At 44.6% G+C, this 19500-nt stretch overlaps 1 protein-coding gene across 1 annotated transcript; it reads left to right on the top strand.

The window, feature by feature from the left end:
* Positions 1-1947: 1947 nt before the first annotated feature.
* Positions 1948-18823, top strand: alpk3a (alpha-kinase 3a; the record flags this gene model as incomplete). Its single annotated transcript, XM_083654792.1, has 15 exons — positions 1948-2093; positions 3836-3957; positions 6232-6349; positions 6475-7834; positions 11666-12055; positions 13262-14240; positions 14841-15077; positions 15340-15487; positions 16517-16644; positions 16730-16765; positions 16860-17134; positions 17441-17529; positions 17719-17936; positions 18341-18389; positions 18478-18823. The coding sequence occupies 15 exons, from the start codon at positions 1948-1950 to the stop codon at positions 18821-18823; spliced, it is 4641 nt and encodes a 1546-aa protein (XP_083510918.1).
* Between the last annotated feature and the right edge of the window lie 677 nt (positions 18824-19500).

Below are 19500 nucleotides of genomic sequence, written 5' to 3'. Positions count from 1 at the left end.
CTTTTACTGTACTGTTACTGTACTAATTCAGAGTCTATCGCCGAGTGGAAACCGCGGGTAGTTGCATATTTGTTCATCATTGGATCATATTTTTTTTTTTTTTTTTAACAGAACAGTCTTGAAAACTGACAGTCATGATCGTGAACATTTCGTCTGCAGAGCCAGATTACTGCCATTACGGTAATGACTCCTTTTGCTTTTTTCTCTTTTTTTCCAGCAGATGCTGAAACCGTGAGATCCGAGATCAGGTAGGCGTCACGTTGAGTTGAAGTTCAGTACTAGGCTAAATGGAAATGTCCCTTCAAAACTGGACTGACTCAAATGGGTTTTTACAGAGACAGCCAGGAAACATGCTCCTACATTTAGACTGGTCTGGAATAAATTCATCAGAGATTTAGGCTACTACAGGTTTTTAAGAGGGTTTAGCTTTCACGAGAGCAGTTAATACTACAACTACCAGATGATGGAATATACTACTACAACACTACTACTAGACCTACTACTAGCTACTACTAGCCTGCTGCTACTACTACAACTAATAATAGCCTAATAATAAAATTAATCATAATAATAAATTATCCTCATGTAAAAATCAGAACCCATGGTTAAAGATTTATTGCAGGATAAATGCGTGGAAAACAGAGCTAAATGTCCACATTTAGCTAACAACAGCATCATAGCAGGTAAAAACACATTCACATGTAGGCTATAACATGTGGAGGGTGATCCCTTGTTTTCTTGATTAATGTATTCTATGCTATCCCTGTCACAGGCCTAGTTATAAAGGGGATTATGTGTAGAGTATTCACATGATTAGAAAGAAATGTTTTGTTTTTATACCGTTGTGGTTTGTGTGGTAGGCTACATTATAAATTACAGAGTAGCCTATATATTTTTTTCTAATTGATTTGAAATATGAACCACAGAGATGTTGTTGTTGTTTTTTTACCATGTGTTGCAACATCAACAGAGAGGGGCTGTCCCATAGCAACTCCTGAGCAAAACACATGAGCTGGAGCACGAGTCGTCACCAGCTACACCATGAAGCATGTCCTCTACAGACACACCTGAGCACATGATGATTGTGTACAGCACTTCACATCTAACCCATTGCAGTGTCTCACCAAGATGCAGTGACGCCCTGCTGTAAACACAATAGGGTTCAAGACAGAGCCGGGGAGCCTACCATGACCATGGATCAAATGACCGATTTTTACAAATGTGTTCTGATTTAAATGGTTAGTTTTCAGTCTATATTAAACTTTCTTTTAGCTTTCTAGGCTTCTTTGCTAAGTCTGATGGCTAGTTTGGGGAAAGTGTGATGTGCACTTGCACCTATTTGTAGGCCTGCTATAAATAGGGCCCTGCTGGCAACACATGCGTGTCTGTGATTGACAATTGCAGAGATTGGCCTCTCCCATTCGGGCTCCAAAGCAACATTGAAAACATCTCAATGGTAAGTTGGAAAATGTACCATGTTTCATGTTGACCAAGGAATATCTGAATGGTTAAGATCTCAGATAGAAGAGTTATGTCTTTAGGGCTATCTATATGTTTGACCACTAACAGCCCCTCGACCGCCTGATAGCTGCTCCTATTTATAACTTGCACCAGTGCAAGTACTTTGCTTGGTCAAAGAGGACCAGCATTAGCTGTGAACTGTGTTTTGAGTTTTGTAAGAGCAAATTACCTTATGTATTTTTTTCTCCCCCCCCCCCCCCCCATCCCAACAGTAAATTCAAACCAGATTTGATAATGTTCTTAACTGAACTCTTTTCTTTCTCAGTGGCTTTTACATGGATAACTTTCTTCAACTCTGAACTGGGTCTCTGAACTTTGGCAAGCTGTGGACGGGAACAAGGAGCACCGGTAGTTGATTGTGGATGAAATATATTTCTCTGGATATTACTTTTTTTTTTTTTTTTTCGTGAATCACTTCAGTGGACAATGACTTCCAGAAGGCCAATGACTCGTTCTTTTTCTGGCAATGGGAGGACGAGCAGCTTCGGTGAAGAGGAGGGCGGCTCTTCCAATGGCCGTCCCGAGACTCAGACACGCAATACTTACCTCTCCAATGTTAGGCCTGAAAACAGGTAGACAACCTCACCTATATTCCATGTGTAATGCAGTATCTCTTATCAAATAAGAAGAAACAGCTACTGAATGACTGACTGGCAAAGCAAGTTAAAACAAAGGCAATCAACTAGCAAAAGGGGATGATGACACTACCATATAGTTGAGTTCTGTATTCTACATCAGTGATTCCCAACCAGGGGTACGTGTACCCCTAGGGGTACTTGAGCAGCTTGCAGGGGGTACTTGGAATGATTGGGGAATACAATTTACCTCCAAAATGATAAATAAATATATATACCGTAAATTCCGGACTATAAGCCGCACCGGTGTATAAGCCGCACCTGCAAAGTCGACTATTTTTTTCTTATATAAGCCGCACCGGACTATAAGCCGCGGGTGTTTTAGTGGTATTTTTTTTTTTTTTTTTATTGTGTTTTAATGTTTAATTACCATATGTAAGGGTTCATGCACAGAGGGGATTGTCGGGAAAGAGATGGCTGTTTGAGGAAGCTCCCATTTATTAACATTTCAACAAAACAACATAACACAACACCACCTGTGTTGTTTTTTACAGTGCACACAGTGTCATACAGTGTGGTGAAAAGAGGGCAAGAGAGGAAATTAAAACTTATTATAGTTATATAGGATTTATAGTTAGAAAGAGTGCTAAAAAAGTGATTTTTTTTTTTTTTTTTTTTTTTTTTTTGAAAAAATCCATAGATAAGCCGCACCGTTATATAAGCCGCAGGGGCCAAAAAAGCCCAAAAAACGGGAAAAAAGGTGCGGCTTATAGTCCGGAATTTACGGTATATTCCAAGTCATTTCATAAGCCCATTGTTAAAATGTGATGTGTGTGCCGCAACTAGTTCTGCTGGCAAGTGTCAACTGCTACACTGTTCTGCTACTGATAATGGCCCACAAAAAACCTAAAAAGCCCAAACACCGGCAGTTCAGTGAAACATATATTTTGTATAGATTTACTTGTATGTAATCATCAACATGCATGAGTGAGGGGTACTATTGTCATGGAAAAACAGCTCAAGGGGTACATAAGACAAAAAAGGTTGGGAACCACTGTTCTACATCACAGTGTGTTTCTGTTTTTTTTTTTAAAGAGAGAGAAGTTGAGCATAAGTAATACAGACGCTTTCCTTTTGCCAAAGAGCGGAACAGTCAAACTGTCTTATTTGTATGGCACAAGGGAAGAATGGGTCCATGTAAGCATCATTGGCGTGACTGATGAGTTCCCTTCGTTTGCCTCCTCTCCGAAATAGCTATTCAAGGTATTCTCACTACAGGCCGACGAGGTAATCATCCATACTTTTAAAAACATTCCTCCCCAACTAACATCTTAACTGCACATCCCGGTTTTCTCCGAGAATGAAAACCTACACACGTTTTAACAGTTATGTACGTTTTATTGTCAAATGTTGAGTTCACTTTTACTGATGAATGTCGACTTCGATATTGGATTGACAACTTTGAGCTTGTTTGTTCTCTCACTTTGCAAGTCGCTTTCTCCTTTCCTTTTTCCAACTACTCAGGAAGATCTCTGGTGTCTGTCTCTCTTCACTACCAAGCATTTACATTAACATTCCTTTTCCCTTAATTACAGTTGAATTTAGCAAGTATTTGGAATGTAGTACGGAGGTGAAGAGGTCACCCAAATGATGCTGGACTGGGATATGTTTGCTTTACTCTTTGGAAGTATCAACATTATCTCTAATCTAATCTCTAATGCAATACTGTTTCCCTCCAGGAGCACATTATGCAGTGTGATGGCTCAGCTGACTGAGGACATACAGCCGTCCTTTGAGTCCACCTTGAAATCAAAGGCGGTGTCAGAAACCTGTAATGTGAAGTTCACCTGTGTGGTATCAGGTAGGCCTACAACACGTAAAAACCACCCTCTTCATATACACGTCTCTGCTTGTTCTTTGTTGCAATGATTCCTTTCACATAGTGCGTGGTGTGTGGACAGGATGTGGTTAAGCTGAAAACCGAGAAAGGAATCCACTGTTCTAAATGTGACTTTGCAGGGTGGATAAACATTGAAAGTGATCATTGTTTCATCACACTATATGCTTCAAAAGTGGTGGTTTGAAACCGCCACTTTTGTATACGTCTCTATCAGATCATTCATTCACTGTTGAGTTTATGGTACTGTACTAAAAATCTTCACTTAAACCACGGCGATTTAACACTATTAGGCTATTTTGCAAATTGCATCGTACCAGCATTTAGAGACTTTTCAGTTAAATAATGTGAATAACATAAAAATTGTAATAAGCCACATAAAAATTGCAGTGTGTTTCATTGGTAATTTGGGATACTTAACTATTATTAGCTGTGACCACACGTCAGAAAGAGAAAGCTGTGGGTTTAGATGGTCTCCTGATTAGATTGAGTGCTACAGATATTTTTCTAGTCAATCGTTGCCCATTCTGTTATCAATGAAGAATGCATGCCTTGAAAAGTGCCAGTTTCCTGTCTGTCAGTCTTTATACATTGCCACTATTAAGATAAATAATAGGGGGCACCTGGGCGGTGTACCGGTCTATTCCCTCCCCTACCCAAAACAAGGGCCACAGGTTCACGCCCCCTGTTGTTACCACCGGCTTGGTCGGGCGTCCCCACAGACACAATTGGCCGTGTCTGCGGGTGGAAAGCCGGAGAAGGGTATGTGTCCTTTTCGCTGCACTAGCGCCCCCCTCTGGTCGGGGCGCTCGTTCAGCGGGGAGGGGAATAGGGGGGAATAATGTATTCCTCTGCACACGCTACTGTACATCCTCCTCCCAGGGAAATTCCTCGCTGTCAGGTGAAATGAAGCGGCTGGAGAAACATGTGGAAAATTGGCCATGAACAATTGGGATGGGGGGGGGGGTACAGAAATAATAGTCTTGCTCTTCATTTAGGCCAATTGCCGATTAAAAAATAATACCAAAGGATCTAGCATTAAGCCTTGAAAAAGTATTCTTTCGTCTTATCTATGGCAATCAAACTGGTTTTGTTCAAGGTCAATTATATCCTACCATAAAATGAGGAAAACTCTGTCTCCATCCATTTATCTCCCCAACAGGTTGGCCAATCAATCTGAAACTGCATATTGGCATATAGGCAGGTACTGACCAAGCTGGTTTTTCCATTTTCCCAAATGTAAGCTATTTATTAGCATTTTTGGCAAGTTTGTGCCGAGTTGTGGCATGCCCATCCCCCGATGTCTGAAGGTAGTTATGGCCCGCGCATCCCAGCGTACAGACTACTAGATAATTTAAGAAAATATTATATTCTAGCAATGCCATAGACCCTTCTCACGGGGGGCATTTTGTGTCGAAAAGGCAGGGTAAACACAGGTACAAGCAAAACACTAATGAGGGTTTCAAACTTCCATGATTGGAATTTGGAAACCCTCATTAGTGTTTTGCTTGCACCTGTGTTTATTCTGCCTTTTTGACACAAAATGGCCCCCGTGAAAAGGGTCTATTGATACTCCTATTATGATAGCATCTCTCTACAAGGAAATAGAGTAGAATGAAGGTGTCTTAAGATTTCATTTTAGTCCCATTTTTTTCATGGTTTCAGAATTTGTATAATTCTATAATGACCATAGTTAGGACTAACACCCAATATTTTAATCCTTCATCTTTCTTAGGCAGATGATATTTTACTTTACATGATTCTGCAAATTTAATAATTAAATTAAATAATAATTGCTTACTAGACAAATTTGGAAGATTATCAGATTATATTGGTTAAAATCTGAAATAATGCCACAATTTTAATTTTGCTGAAATTCTCAACAAAAGAACAACAGATTATCTAAAGAGAATGGCTAGATTCCTATATTTATTCCCAAATCTCCCAATTTCATTGACATATTATATATTACTTAATTTTCCACTATGTGCTATTTAAAAACACAAAAACAAAAACAAGGAGACAGGCTACACTGCACCAGCAATTTCATAATCAAATTGCACAATTAAACAGGCGTTTCGAAATGTTATCTGCAGGCAGAGACATAGTGACCTAGTGCCAGCATAACAAAAACAATAAATAACTAGAGCATACATTATACCAAATTGGTATAACAGATTTTTAATAGCCTTTACGAGAGGTAATAAATTGTTCTTAATACTCGCTTCATGTGTACAGGTCTTCCCGCCCCAGAACTGAAATGGTATAAAGATGATATGGAAATGGACCGCTACTGTGGACTCCCAAAATATGAAATACGTCGTAATGGAAAAACCCACACCCTCCATATTTACAAGTATGTAACATAACTCATTTGAACCTATAAGAATACTACATCTTAAATTTTGCATTTTGATGCTTGTGCTAACATGTTATCTATCAGACTATCTATCACATCAAAGTAACGGTTTCTCCTTTCAGCTGCACATTGGATGATGCAGCCATCTATCAGGCCTCAGCCAGCAACAGTAAAGGTATCGTCTCCTGCTCGGGGGTTTTGGAGGTCGGCACCATGAACGAGTACAAGATCCATCAGAGGTTCTTTGCCAAACTGAAGCAGAAAGCAGATAACAAGAGGAGGGAGCTGGAGGAGAGCAAGGAGAAGGGTAAAGAGAAGGCTCAGAAAGAGCAACCGCAAGGTAGCCCTGACCGTACTCAGAGGAAGCGGCCTGCGCCTGGCCCACCCCCACAGGAGCCTAAGGGGGCTGCTGCTGTAGAACCCAATGGAGTTAGCCCTGAAGTCAGGGACACAGCTCCTGTGACAGCCACGGACAATGATGTGGAGAAGGTGGAGACGGCCACCACCAAGTCTCCATCTATAGAGACCTTGGTCAAAAAGAAGATCAAGATCTCTAATGGTGTAGATGCTGAAGTTAGCAGCAGCAGCAGCAGCAGCAGCAATAGCAGAAATCATACGATGGGAAATGTGGGTGAAAACTCTTATGATGGAGGACTCGGTTTGGCGCAGTTCCTCGCAGAGACTCTCCATTCCCAGGCTGCTGCTGAGGAGAAGCAGATCTCATCGCGAGTGGAGAAGCCCACAGAGATGGATCCGTCTATTGCAAGTGCCAATAAAGAGAAAGAGGGAGAGCAAGAGAGGAAACAAAAAGAGCGGGAGGAGAGGGAAAGAGAAGAAGCTCTAGCAGAGGAGCGCGAGAGAGAGAAAAGGAGACAAGAAGAATTAGCCAGTGAGAGAGAGAAAGACAGAGAAAGGCAGTCAGAGCCGTCACATAAGCCAGGCCACACGAAACACGGCTCAGATGTCAAACATCACAGCAAGGCGCATAAGGATCACGACCACCACCACATCCAGGCCTCCATCTCCTCTGTGCTCCACTCGGTCAAAGACTTCTTCTTTGGTAAGGGTAAGAAGGATTCACATGATCACAAGGAGATCGAGGACAGAGAGGATGATCACCCACATACCCCAACACCACCACAATTTCGGCAGCAACCAGAACATAATCCGGAGGTGTGCAAAGCTCTCACAGAAGAGGTTGTACCCATGGAGATGGATAGGCCAAAGGAGCCTCCAGTATTTGTGAATAAAGCACAACAGCCAGTATCGTTGGAGCCATTGACACCGCACGAACATGGTGTTTTATACACAGTAGATCTCCCTCCAACTCATAAACTTCCACCTGATAGTGTGGCGGACGCCATGGAGCTGAAGGCTGAGAAAGCCGATGAGGCTGCGGAGGCCATGGAAGTGTGTGTGGAGGTGGAAAGCAGTCGGCCAAGTGAAGAAATAGCCACGCCTGGGCGGCCAGTCCTCGCTGAGGTGAGTTGTAGTATCTTGTTGACCGTTCAGTGGTCCGGCACGGCAGCCGGCAGCCACTTGACTGTTATTTATAGACTGTGTGCATTTGTGTGACAAGATACAACATGAGCATGAACATGAGCTACTTCAGGCCTAAAGCCCAAACGATGGAAACTATGGAGCACAGTATGACCAACGCTCCTTCTGGTTATATCAAGAGTATGTAGCCACAACAAGCAACATTATTTTTGAGGAACCATAGACTAAAGACTGACAGTAAGATATTAATTTGTTTATTTTTGCTTATTAAACACATATTAATGACTGCAAGTAAGACATTAATGACGGCAATGACAGTATAGAACAGTCCCAGCATACTATTGAAAAGCGTAGCAGTTAATGCCTGTCAGTTAAGTGAGTCAGCCATGTGGGAGAGTGGTTTTTATTGCATCGGCATCACTCAAAGGAGCGGCCTGCCAAACAAGGTAGCATGGGGAAATAAGGAAGTACGCTAACAATAACAGGGTAGCTTGCACTAGACTAGATGCATGTGGGGGTGGGGGATGTTGTGTTTCTCCACACTGACACCTACAGTACATAGCATACAGTAAGGCAAGATGGGGATATCTCAGATGCTGTGTGTGGTGAATTTGCCAAATACAAAATCATGATGAAAGCTGAATGTTAGAAGTGGATCTCACGTGGCAGTCAGGGTCATGCGTGGCAGTCAGGCCCATGCGTGGCAGTCAGGGTCATGCGTGGCAGTCAGGCCCATGCGTGGCAGTCAGGGTCATGCGTGGCAGTCAGGCCCATGCGTGGCAGTCAGGGTCATGCGTGGCAGTCAGGCCCATGCGTGGCAGTCAGGCCCATGCGTGGCAGTCAGGGTCATGCGTGGCAGTCAGGCCCATGCGTGGCAGTCAGGCCCATGCGTGGCAGTCAGGGTCATGCGTGGCAGTCAGGGTCATGTGTGGCAGTCAGGTTCATGCGTGGCAGTCAGGGTCATGCGTGGCAGTCAGGGTCATGTGTGGCAGTCAGGTTCATGCGTGGCAGTCAGGGCCATGCGTGGCAGTCAGGGTCATGCGTGGCAGTCAGGCCCATGCGTGGCAGTCAGGGCCATGCGTGGCAGTCAGGGCCATGCGTGGCAGTCAGGCCCATGCGTGGCAGTCAGGGTCATGCGTGGCAGTCAGGCCCATGCGTGGCAGTCAGGGCCATGCGTGGCAGTCAGGGCCATGCGTGGCAGTCAGGCCCATGCGTGGCAGTCAGGGCCATGCGTGGCAGTCAGGGCCATGCGTGGCAGTCAGGGCCATGCGTGGCAGTCAGGGCCATGCGTGGCAGTCAGGGTCATGCGTGGCAGTCAGGCCCATGCGTGGCAGTCAGGGTCATGCGTGGCAGTCAGGCCCATGCGTGGCAGTCAGGGTCATGCGTGGCAGTCAGGCCCATGCGTGGCAGTCAGGGTCACGCGTGGAAGTCAGGCCCATGCGTGGCAGTCAGGGTCATGCGTGGCAGTCAGGCCCATGCGTGGCAGTCAGGCCCATGCGTGGCAGTCAGGCCCATGCGTGGCAGTCAGGGTCATGCGTGGCAGTCAGGGTCACGCGTGGCAGTCAGGCCCATGCGTGGCCATGCGTGAGAGCTCTGAGGCAGGTCTCAGCATGAAAGGAGGGACCTCGTCACATTGGGCACATACTTCACTACCCCCATATCTTAAAATAAACCTATTCCTCATCCACGGGAGAGTGAAGAAGGCTCTCAATTTGCAAAGTGACTTGGCAGTGCTTCTGTCATCTCACTGTTCAACTGTGAAGGATTGTTTCATGTGTTTATGCTCATACAGTTACAGTTATTACACTGCTATACAGTAAGACAGTTGATAGCTTTGAGGTTGCACGAGTTATGTTCAATTTGATCATGTGACTGAGTGTGGTCCATCATGGATTAACACCACTGGTTTATTAATATGGTCTTGCTTCATCACTTCCTTTCATAGAAAGTCTCTTTGAAATAAGATACATTTGTCTTTCCTGGTGCCAGGGTGACACTCACAGAAAGGTTATGTGAATTAGGGAAATGTTTGTATGACCATAATAAATTGAAATGCGCTGAAATACTGGCCATAACTTTTCCAGAATATAAAGCATGCATGCATTTTAATTCTCACTCTTAAATCAATGTGATGTGCTTGCAATTGCACAACACAATGACGAATAACAATGATGAATTGCTGTAGCTTATAAAGTATAATCATGTTATGGAGCTGGTGTGGGTATTTTAACCCAATTCAAATTTTGAGTGAGCATGGAAGTTAGATATTAGTTATTACAAGTATACTATAAATCCAGACATGTAATATAAACCCCAGGTTCTTTTATTTCAGTTCATGAATTGTGTTGTTCAGTGAATGTTGCCTAGATGCACTCATAGAGCAGACACGGGTTAAAGTCATACAGTCATATACAGTCTAAAGTTCAACCAATCAGGACGTTGACTGATTTACAGTGAATTTTAAAAATGTGCCATAGTAATTTCATTCATCTCCCGTCATGTTTACTATGTTTGTGTTAGATTACAAGCCCATGTGTGGGAAATGGAGCTAGTAGCCATCTCCACTCTGTTCAAACACTGCACCTGCAGAGTAGGCTAACGGTTTTGTGGACAGCTTTCTCCATAATGTGGAACTGCAACTCTCCCTTTCCTGTTGTCATAGTACAATGCATCGCAGTCTAATTGGAGGAAGTCAGAGCATTAATCAGAACCACGTGTGACCCGAAGGTGGAGTTCTGGCCAGAGCTCCATTTTTAGACTGAATGTGACACCGGTTCCTTTCCATCGAAAGCTGCAACTTCTTTTTTTCCCCTTCTTGTTCTTAACGGTCTCTTTTTACCCAAACGTGTCGTTGTCACGAGGTCGCACGTGGTTAGCTCACTCTTCCCACGTGTAATATCTAATGGCCTGAGCATGATAAACATGAGACATTTTAATAACATTACCATGCTTGCATCTATATATTTATCTCAGTATTATACTGAATAGAATGATTTCAGCTCAGGAATATGAGAATGTTTACAACTTAAAAGCAACGTCAGGTTATGTCCTTCTTTCTCAATTGAAATGCAATGTCCTCCTGAACAGCACAATTAATTGTTCGTGAATGTGCACAACTGATATGTGTGAATCATGCACATGGAATGAGTTAATGACGTCCCCTAACCCAAAGACTCACTCACTCATTGCCCAATGAATTCAGCACACCTGTTTTCCAACTTGCGGGAATTCCCCTGCTCTGCCCCTGGCCATTCATTTACTCCTACAGGGTTTTGCCCCTAATGCCGTTTGTGAAAACATCTGAACTGTAAATTTGAATGCTTGACATGTGTAAACGCTTACCTTGCATGTGACATGATAGCTATAGGGTAGGTCTTGGAATAAGCTGACTGGTCATAAACATACAAATATATTGACTGATTTATTCTCCAAACATTTGAACCCTTACCATTTATAATGGTTCATTAATAACCAATAATTGCTTAGCTTTGTCTGCAGACTCTCTCGGATATAATTATATTGCACATCGCAATATACTTGTACAGTGCCAGCATTTGTCACTGTTCATCCCACTGATGATTTATGGTGGAACAACTGTCAGGTGTCACACTTTCAAAGGTCACTGTAGTAAGTCTTAGTCACACGTTTAGTCATAACAAACTTTTTAAAATGTATTTTAAGTTCATAACCATGGATTGGCTGCTAACATTTAAATCGAAAAAGAAAAATTGCATGCATAAAAATCAACACTGTCAGGTCATTGTTAAACAAAATGAAATTTAGCACTAAAACACTCTGTTTATTGTCCCTCAGGCTAAAGGAAAAGATTCTCAGGCAGTCCCGGTTATCCAAGTGGTTCCTGTAGCCCAGCAAGAGCCTACTTTCCCGGCAGTTTTGCCAGAGCCTCATCACCAGGCTGCAAGAGATGAAAGGCAGCCTCCACCCAGAGAAGATGTATCTGTTTTGCCACAGACCCAAGCCAGTGGTGAAGAGAAACGTTCCCCCACATCCAGCGTCACCAGTTTGGGAGATAGCCGGGCTCCTCCTCCCACTGTTATCTCAGCAGTAGACAGCCAGGGCCTTGATCAAGTACCCACTGACATTTTGCAAGAGAAGGAGGCGCATGTCGATGAGATGGGCAACGGAAGTCACAGACAAGAGGGTTGTTCTCCTGATGACCCGTGTAAGGAGGAGAAAGCCCAAGTGAAATCAAAGACAGAGCCATGTCCAGATGGAAAGAGGTCTGCGGTTACTGAATTAATAACACCTTCTTTAGAAGAGAGAACGGAGACGTGTGATTTGAAAACACCACATCAGGTGCATTCTATGCTGTCTACAGCAGCACACACTGTAGATAAAGATCATCTAAAAGCAGAGATACAAGAATGTACTCCACATATTCAGGAAATTAATGTAGAACTTCCGGCCACTGTCGCCGCAGAGAGTTTAGAGAATGGTGGCCTAGAAATACTACAAGAATGTGCTCCCCCAGCAGCGGAAAGCATAGAAGACCGTGATATCAGCGCAAATGAGAGTCCAAACTCACAGGAGGAGGGAAGTGCATTAAACGAGGCATTAACTTCTGCTTTGGAGAAAAATGTAGAAGTAAATTCTCTTAACAGCCTGAAAAAACAAGAACAGGCGTTTTCACAGGCTGAGAGCACTGAAGAAAGGAGCAGGAGCTTAGGGAGCAGTGAGATGCCGACAATTTCTATTGAGAAAGAGTTTGGAATGGAGACAGAAAAGGTGACGCAGGTGAAAGTAGAAAAGGTGGACGAATCAAAGAGACATTCAGAAACACACAATAAGGGAAGCAGTGCCAGTGTGTCTGACCAACCCGCAATGGTTGCAAATCTAGAAGGCAGTGAGAGACACTTGGGTGGACTCACAGAGAATGTTCCAGAAATCCAAATGTCTCCTATTGAAGACATCCCAGATCTTAAACTAAGGCTAAATGAGCAAATTATAATACCAAAAATTCAAGTAAAAGGGCCTGAGATCAAAGATTGCAATTTGCCACTAACTATTTTGGCGCTCAGCAAGCCCGAATCACATCCTGCTATTTTACAAAAACATGACGCAACAACGCATGTATCAGATATCACAATCCAAGAACACAGTGTGGTAGATTCTCCAACGTCTGGAAGCGTAGCCACACAGAAAAGTATGCTGAATGATGATAACCTCCCAACAGAGAAAGTAAAGGAAGTTGCGCAACTAGATGACAAGACAGAGAAGCACAAGACAGCACTGCCGTTTAAGAAAACAACTGAACAGCTCCCTCAGACTGACTACGCCTCAATTCCTATTATAAACATTTCGTTTACCGATGACAACAAACTCAGGGAAGATGTTGATCTGTCTACTGCAGAAGTGTCTCTAAAAGTCCCCGTCTCTGATCGACCGCAGCCAGATCAAACGCCCAAAGTGCCTTTGTTTGTGGTGCCACCAATCTTTGTCATTGGTGACGAAAGCCCTCCTGAAGTCAAGCTGCGCACTCAAAACAAGCGCACAGGAACAGAAACTTTGGCTGCCATGCTGAGGGGAACAACGTACGACCTTGAAGATAACATTACCCTTAAGGCTGAAAAACCTCTTAGCAGGAAACAGACCTTAGAAGAAATGGCAGAGAGGATAATGGGAAACACGCCCTCTATGCTTTATGAAGCTCTAACGCCCGAGGTAACCACCAATGTGCTGTCGCCGAGTAAAACAACAGAAGAACCCATTGTCCCTGAGCCTTTCAAGACTAAAGCCCTAAAAGAGGCCAGAATAGAACCTTATAAAGCTGTTGACGACCTCCAAAGAGCTAAATCCTCTATTGAGAAACTGGGCGTTGAAACCTCTACGCATACAACACTGAGTCCGGCCAGTCTCCGCAGGTTTCTGTCCAAAGCTGCTCCTGGGTCAGACACTCTGATAGCTGTCCCTGCTATCACGCCCTCCATGCTATATGAAGCTCTAACGCCCGAGGTAACCACCAATGTGCTCTCGCTGAGTAAAACGACAGAAGACAACATTGTCCCTGAACCTTTAAAGACAAACCCCCTAAAAGAGGCCAGAACAGAGCCTTATCTAGCTGTTGACGACCTCCGACCTCCATTTAGTCCGGCCAGTCTCCGCAAGTTTCTGTCCAAAGCTGCTCCTGGTTCAGACACTCAGCCTGTGACGGCTGTCCCCGCGATCACTGTATGTGACTCAGGAGAGGAGCTGAGCGGAGGATCAACACCAACATCATCCCTCTCCTGTGAAAGCAGTCCCCGGCTGAAACGAAGAGACAGCCTGACACTCATTCGCTCTGCCACACCTGAGGAGTTGGCCTCCGGGGCTCGCCGGAAGATCTTCATCCCAAAGGCCAAAGGAGAGGATGGAGAGGGAGTGGCAGTTGGTGCAGGAGTGCTAGACACTCAAGGCAAGGAGACGCCCTACATGTCACCCAGCCAGGCTCGCCGGGCAGCGCTCCTGCAGACTCCTACGGGACAAAACACCCCGCCGATAGAGAGGCGCTCCCCACTGCTGAGCCGCCGAAAGGCCGTCTTGGAGGTGCCAACAGTCATGGAGGAGACACGAACAGAGGAGCCTGTCAACGCCAAACCAGAAGAAAAACCTGCTGAGTCGCCCTACATGTCACCCAGCCAGGCTCGCCGGGCAGCACTACTGCAGACTCCTACAGGACAAAACACCCCGCCCATGGAGAGGCGCTCCCCACTGCTGAGCCGCCGAAAGGCCACCTTGGAGGTGCCAAAAGTCGTGGAGGAGACCCCAACAGAGGAGCCTGCCAACATCAAACCAGAAGAAAAACCTGCTGAGTTGCCCTACATGTCACCCAGCCAGGCTCGCCGGGCAGCGCTACTGCAGACTCCTACGGGACAAAACACCCCGCCCATGGAGAGGCGCTCCCCACTGCTGAGCCGCCGAAAGGCCACCTTGGAGGTGCCAAAAGTCGTGGAGGAGACCCTAACAGAGGAGCCTGCCAACATCAAACCAGAAGAAAAACCTGCTGAGTCGCCCTACATGTCACCCAGCCAGGCTCGCCGGGCAGCGCTACTGCAGACTCCCACAGGACAAAACACCCCGCCGATAGAGAGGCGCTCCCCACTGCTGAGCCGCCGAAAGGCCACCTTGGAGGTGCCAAAAGTCGTGGAGGAGACACGAACAGAGGAGCCTGCCAACATCAATCCAGAAGAAAAACCTGCTGAGAAGGAGAAGCTGGACCCATTCAAAGGTAAAATATACAGCAATCAAATCTGTTTCACAGATTTACCTTTTGATTTTTCTGTTTTCTGAGAACTTCTCATAAGTATGTCAAGATATATTATGCCTCTTTGAACGAGGCGGTGTACTGTCAACATTCACAGACATGTAAGACTGATCAGTATACTGGAGCTTGAGGAAGTGGAAACGTTAGAAAGCCTCCGCTCTCCAGTACGGTATATATTTACCTTGTGCACCCTGCCGGGCCCCCCTCCTCTGTCATGCTCCACCAGCTCCTCAGGTTATCCGCAAGATCAGGGGAGAGCCCTTCCCAGATGCCTCGGGACACCTGAAGCTGTGGTGCCAGTTCTTCAACGTGCTCAGTGACTCCACCATTAAGTGGTACAGAGATGAGGAGGAAATACTCGAGGTGAAGAGAAGGTAAATCCTCATCCAGTCACACAACATCAAGATTACTCTAAACACCTGTAATGCAAGGCAACAGGTTCACAGTGTTCAATTTGTTGTAAGCATTAAAGTAATGAACCTGCGGTGTTTTGCGATTAACGTCAGGACTAAGTAACCGACATGACTGGCTAAGCTGTACACTTTCCAAATATGAAAGAATAATGTAACAAGGATAAGCAGGATTTAACTGGGCGGCACATTGCATCCCATGGCCATGTCATTCTCTCATTCTCACTGCAGAGCCGGCAAGCTCATGTGACTTGTGAACCCCACAGCTGTGACACACAGAGGTGAACCTCTGAGCAGACACAGACGCTGTAAACCGAGACACTATTTCGCCATCTCCGGCGGGGCATTAAAAGTCTATATATGTGCTATTGGTTGCTGTGTCAGCAGATGGCTCCCTGGCACATTCATAGACTATCACTATCTGTCCTACACTGACCTCTTGTGGGTCCATCCTGAAGTCTTTGAAATTAGTTCACAAGTCTGGTGAGCTGATTGGCTTAATCCAGGGATACTCAACTTGCTTTGCCCGGGGGCCACTTTTGTGAAATGATAGAAGGCCAGGGGCCAGTTAATACACAATCAATATACATTTTTCTGTAGCGGATTGTAGGTTTTTGGGGTGTCAGCCAGAGTTTAGTCTGACAATGTTGTGCACACCGGAGAGTTAGTTAGGTTAAGTACATACATAAGTGCCTGGGTAGCGAGCAGACGGCGGTATTCGACAATTTAGCAGCTAAATCATAGATTATTGAAAGATATTCCAGATTCCAGACTGAAATGCTATAAATATTGGGCAGGAGTATTGGCCAGAATGACATGAACATTTGGACACTTATTCAGCGGGTATCTTGCATGTTGCGTTCAGGTGCACTGTAAAAAAAAAGAAAAAAAAATTGCCAACAGATTAAGCCAGTTGAGTATCACTGGCTTAATCTGTTCATGTTCTGGTGCCCCCCCCCCCCTTTTCTTTTCTCCCCCCCAACCCCCTTCAAGTGGAGGAGATGAAAGCCAGGTAGCGCTGGCTATTGTTCAGGCATCCAGCCAAGACTGCGGGGTGTACGGCTGCTCCATCAAGAATGAATATGGGACTGACATGACTGACTTCCTGCTCAGTGTAGACAGTAAGTTACGCCTGGTGAGATCGAGTTTGAAATCTACATCTAATATGATCAATGTATTCTTATGACTGGGTTTTCTGTGTTACAGTTCTGTCTGAGATACTACTAAGAGACGATTTGGAAGGTAAATCTTCCATTTAGCTCTGTACAATATCAGCCCTGTTTTTCTTTGCTGTACACACATACTAATTTGAATTCGTTGTTTTGCACCTTGTTAGTTGGAGAAGAGATAGAGATGACCCCGCTGCTGTTCAGCAAAGGCCTGGGCGACTCTGGCTGCTGGGGTGACAAGTTCTTTGGCCGCATCATGACCGAGGCGTCGAACATCGGGGAGGGCTGCGCTCACAAAGCCAGCAGGGTGAGGGTCATCTACGGCCTGGATCCGGTCTTTGAATCCGGAAGCAACTGCGTCATCAAAGTCCAAAGCCCCATCGCCTATGGGACCAAAGAGGAGAGTCACCTTGTAGAGAGAAACCTAGAAATTACTAAGAAAGTGAGTAGTACATTTCATGTACATCTTTCAACACACACAACTATGAGCATTTTCTCTCTGGTGTTATAATGCAAGACAAACTTACATTCATTAGGTTTCCTAATGTACAAGCCATTTAGTAAATTGGTTTTGTGATATACGGTAATAACTTGTTGGTTGCCTCTTGGTGAAGAGCTGATACTGTACATTTGAATAGAAACATAGTGTAGATGAAGATGCTTTGGTCAATTGCTATGACTAAGTGCCTTGTTTATTATAAGTATTACAGTAAATTCATCTGACATAATAACTCCTTTGTTTTGACAGGAGTGCAAAATCCAAAACATGATTCGGGAATACTGTAAAATCTTTGCTGCTGAAGCGAGAGTTATTGATAACTTTGGCTTTTCACTAGAGTAAGTAACACAACTAATGAATATATGTGTGACAAAAGATATTCTAATATACACAAAAAATAAAAAAATACACACACACACATACAGTATATGTGTGTGTATTTTTATGTATATATATATATATATATATGGATATGTATATATATATAACTGCTTGTGCTGATTCTCTCATTTTTGTGATACCCACAGGGTAAATCCTCAGTACCTGATGTACCGTCCTGCGAACTCTGTGCCTTATGCCACAGTGGAGGCTGATCTAAACGGCGTCTTCCTCAAGTATTGCATGATAGATGCTAAAGGCAGGCTGGTCACCCAAACCATTTCTGAGGTGGAGCAGAAATGCTGCACCTTCCAGCACTGGATCCATCAGTGGACTCATGGCAATCTACTGGTCACTCAGCTGGAGGGTAAGATTCACAGACATTGTTATCAAGAAAGCCCTCTGGTGGTCTGCGAAGGTATTGCAAGGGGCTGTTTTGGGGGGGGGGGTTTGTTTGTTTTTACCCATTGCTGATGGACAGCTCCTTGAAAAGTGTAACACTGAAAATGCTGCAACATGTTTCAGATGCTGTGTTAGTGACTGTGGAAAATAACAAGTGCTCAAAAAGTTTTGAGATTTTCAAGTGGGCCCTGAGTTGCAAAAGGTTGGGAACCGCTGCTGTAGAGGGATCAGAAATGTTAATGATCTTTGTGTGTGTGTGTGTGTGTGTGTGTGTGTGTGTGTGTGTGTGTGTGTGTGTGTGTGTGTGTGTGTGTGTGTGTGTGTGTGTGTGTGTGTGTGTGTGTGTGTGTGCGTGCGTGTGTTTCATAGGTGTTGGAGCACAGCTTACCAATGTTAAAGTTGTGACCAAGTCCAAAGGGTTTGTATATTAATCAATACATGCAAACACCATGTGTGATGTTTGTTAGTAGAATGGTCTGAATCAAAAAATGTCCTCTGTATTTCAGATATCAAGGACTTACAGAGGATGGCTCTCCTCAAGTCTTTGAACAGTTCTCGGCCCACCATCAGTGCAACTACTACTGTGGGCTTCTGGGCCTGCGCCCCTTTAAGACCATGGACAGTCTGCAGCAACCCACCAAGATAAAGGGCTCCAGGAGCCCGCTGCTCAACCGCAAGCAGGGCACAGGCTCCAGCCCCCAGCTGCAGCGGAAAGGAACAAACAGCCCTCAGATGTCCAGAAAGGCAACTTCTAGTCCAAAGGTGACCAGAAAAGCTCAGGAAGCAGAGGACAATAAATCAGATGCCAAACCCAAACCTACAGAAACTCTTGACGTTGTCCAAATGAGGTAGAAAAACAAGGACTCAATCGAACATAATTTTGTTAAAAAAATGCTTTAAATGTTTTTATGTCGTAATTTGTTCTTTTAAGTTACAAAAGCCAGCATGAACTTGAACCACACATAACAGATGGGAATAGAATGAAAGAGAAGTTAGAGGTCATTGACTTCCCTACCTGGGTTATGTGAAATTACTGTGAACCTCTCAGTTGCTGTTACTACTGTAAAACCTCCATCCCCAGATAGCTAGTTAACTGCTGAGCTAAATGAGACGAATGGGTGGAACAACTGTCCCACTCCGTAACCATCTTAAAGCACAGGAAGAGCCCACAGAGCAAATCAGTGTTAAAACTCTGAGCATATAGGGTCATGGGTTCACCTGGTAGAACACCTGGTAGAATGCGTACCACAAAGGCTTTGACTTTTGTGCGGCCGACCCGGGTTCGAATCCAACCCGTGGTCCTTTGCCGCATGTCATCCCCTCTCCCCACCCTTCCTGTGTGCCCACTGTCCTATCCGATAAAGGCAAAAATGGCCGAAAAATAATCTTAAAATCAACATTATACATATACCCATGTTTATATAAGTCTACACACCATCAGAGTTAATTTACCACTTTTGATCATTTTGAACAGCCGCCCCAGAGCCATATCAGCTGTAAAAGTGGACAGACAACACTCCAAAATAACA

This window comes from Poromitra crassiceps (assembly GCF_964638095.1).
Source record: "Poromitra crassiceps genome assembly, chromosome: 18".
In the NCBI taxonomy this organism is placed as follows: Eukaryota; Metazoa; Chordata; class Actinopteri; order Beryciformes; family Melamphaidae; genus Poromitra; species Poromitra crassiceps.
The sequence above is the reverse complement of the archived record's forward strand: the minus strand, read 5'-3'. Positions and strand labels throughout refer to the sequence as shown.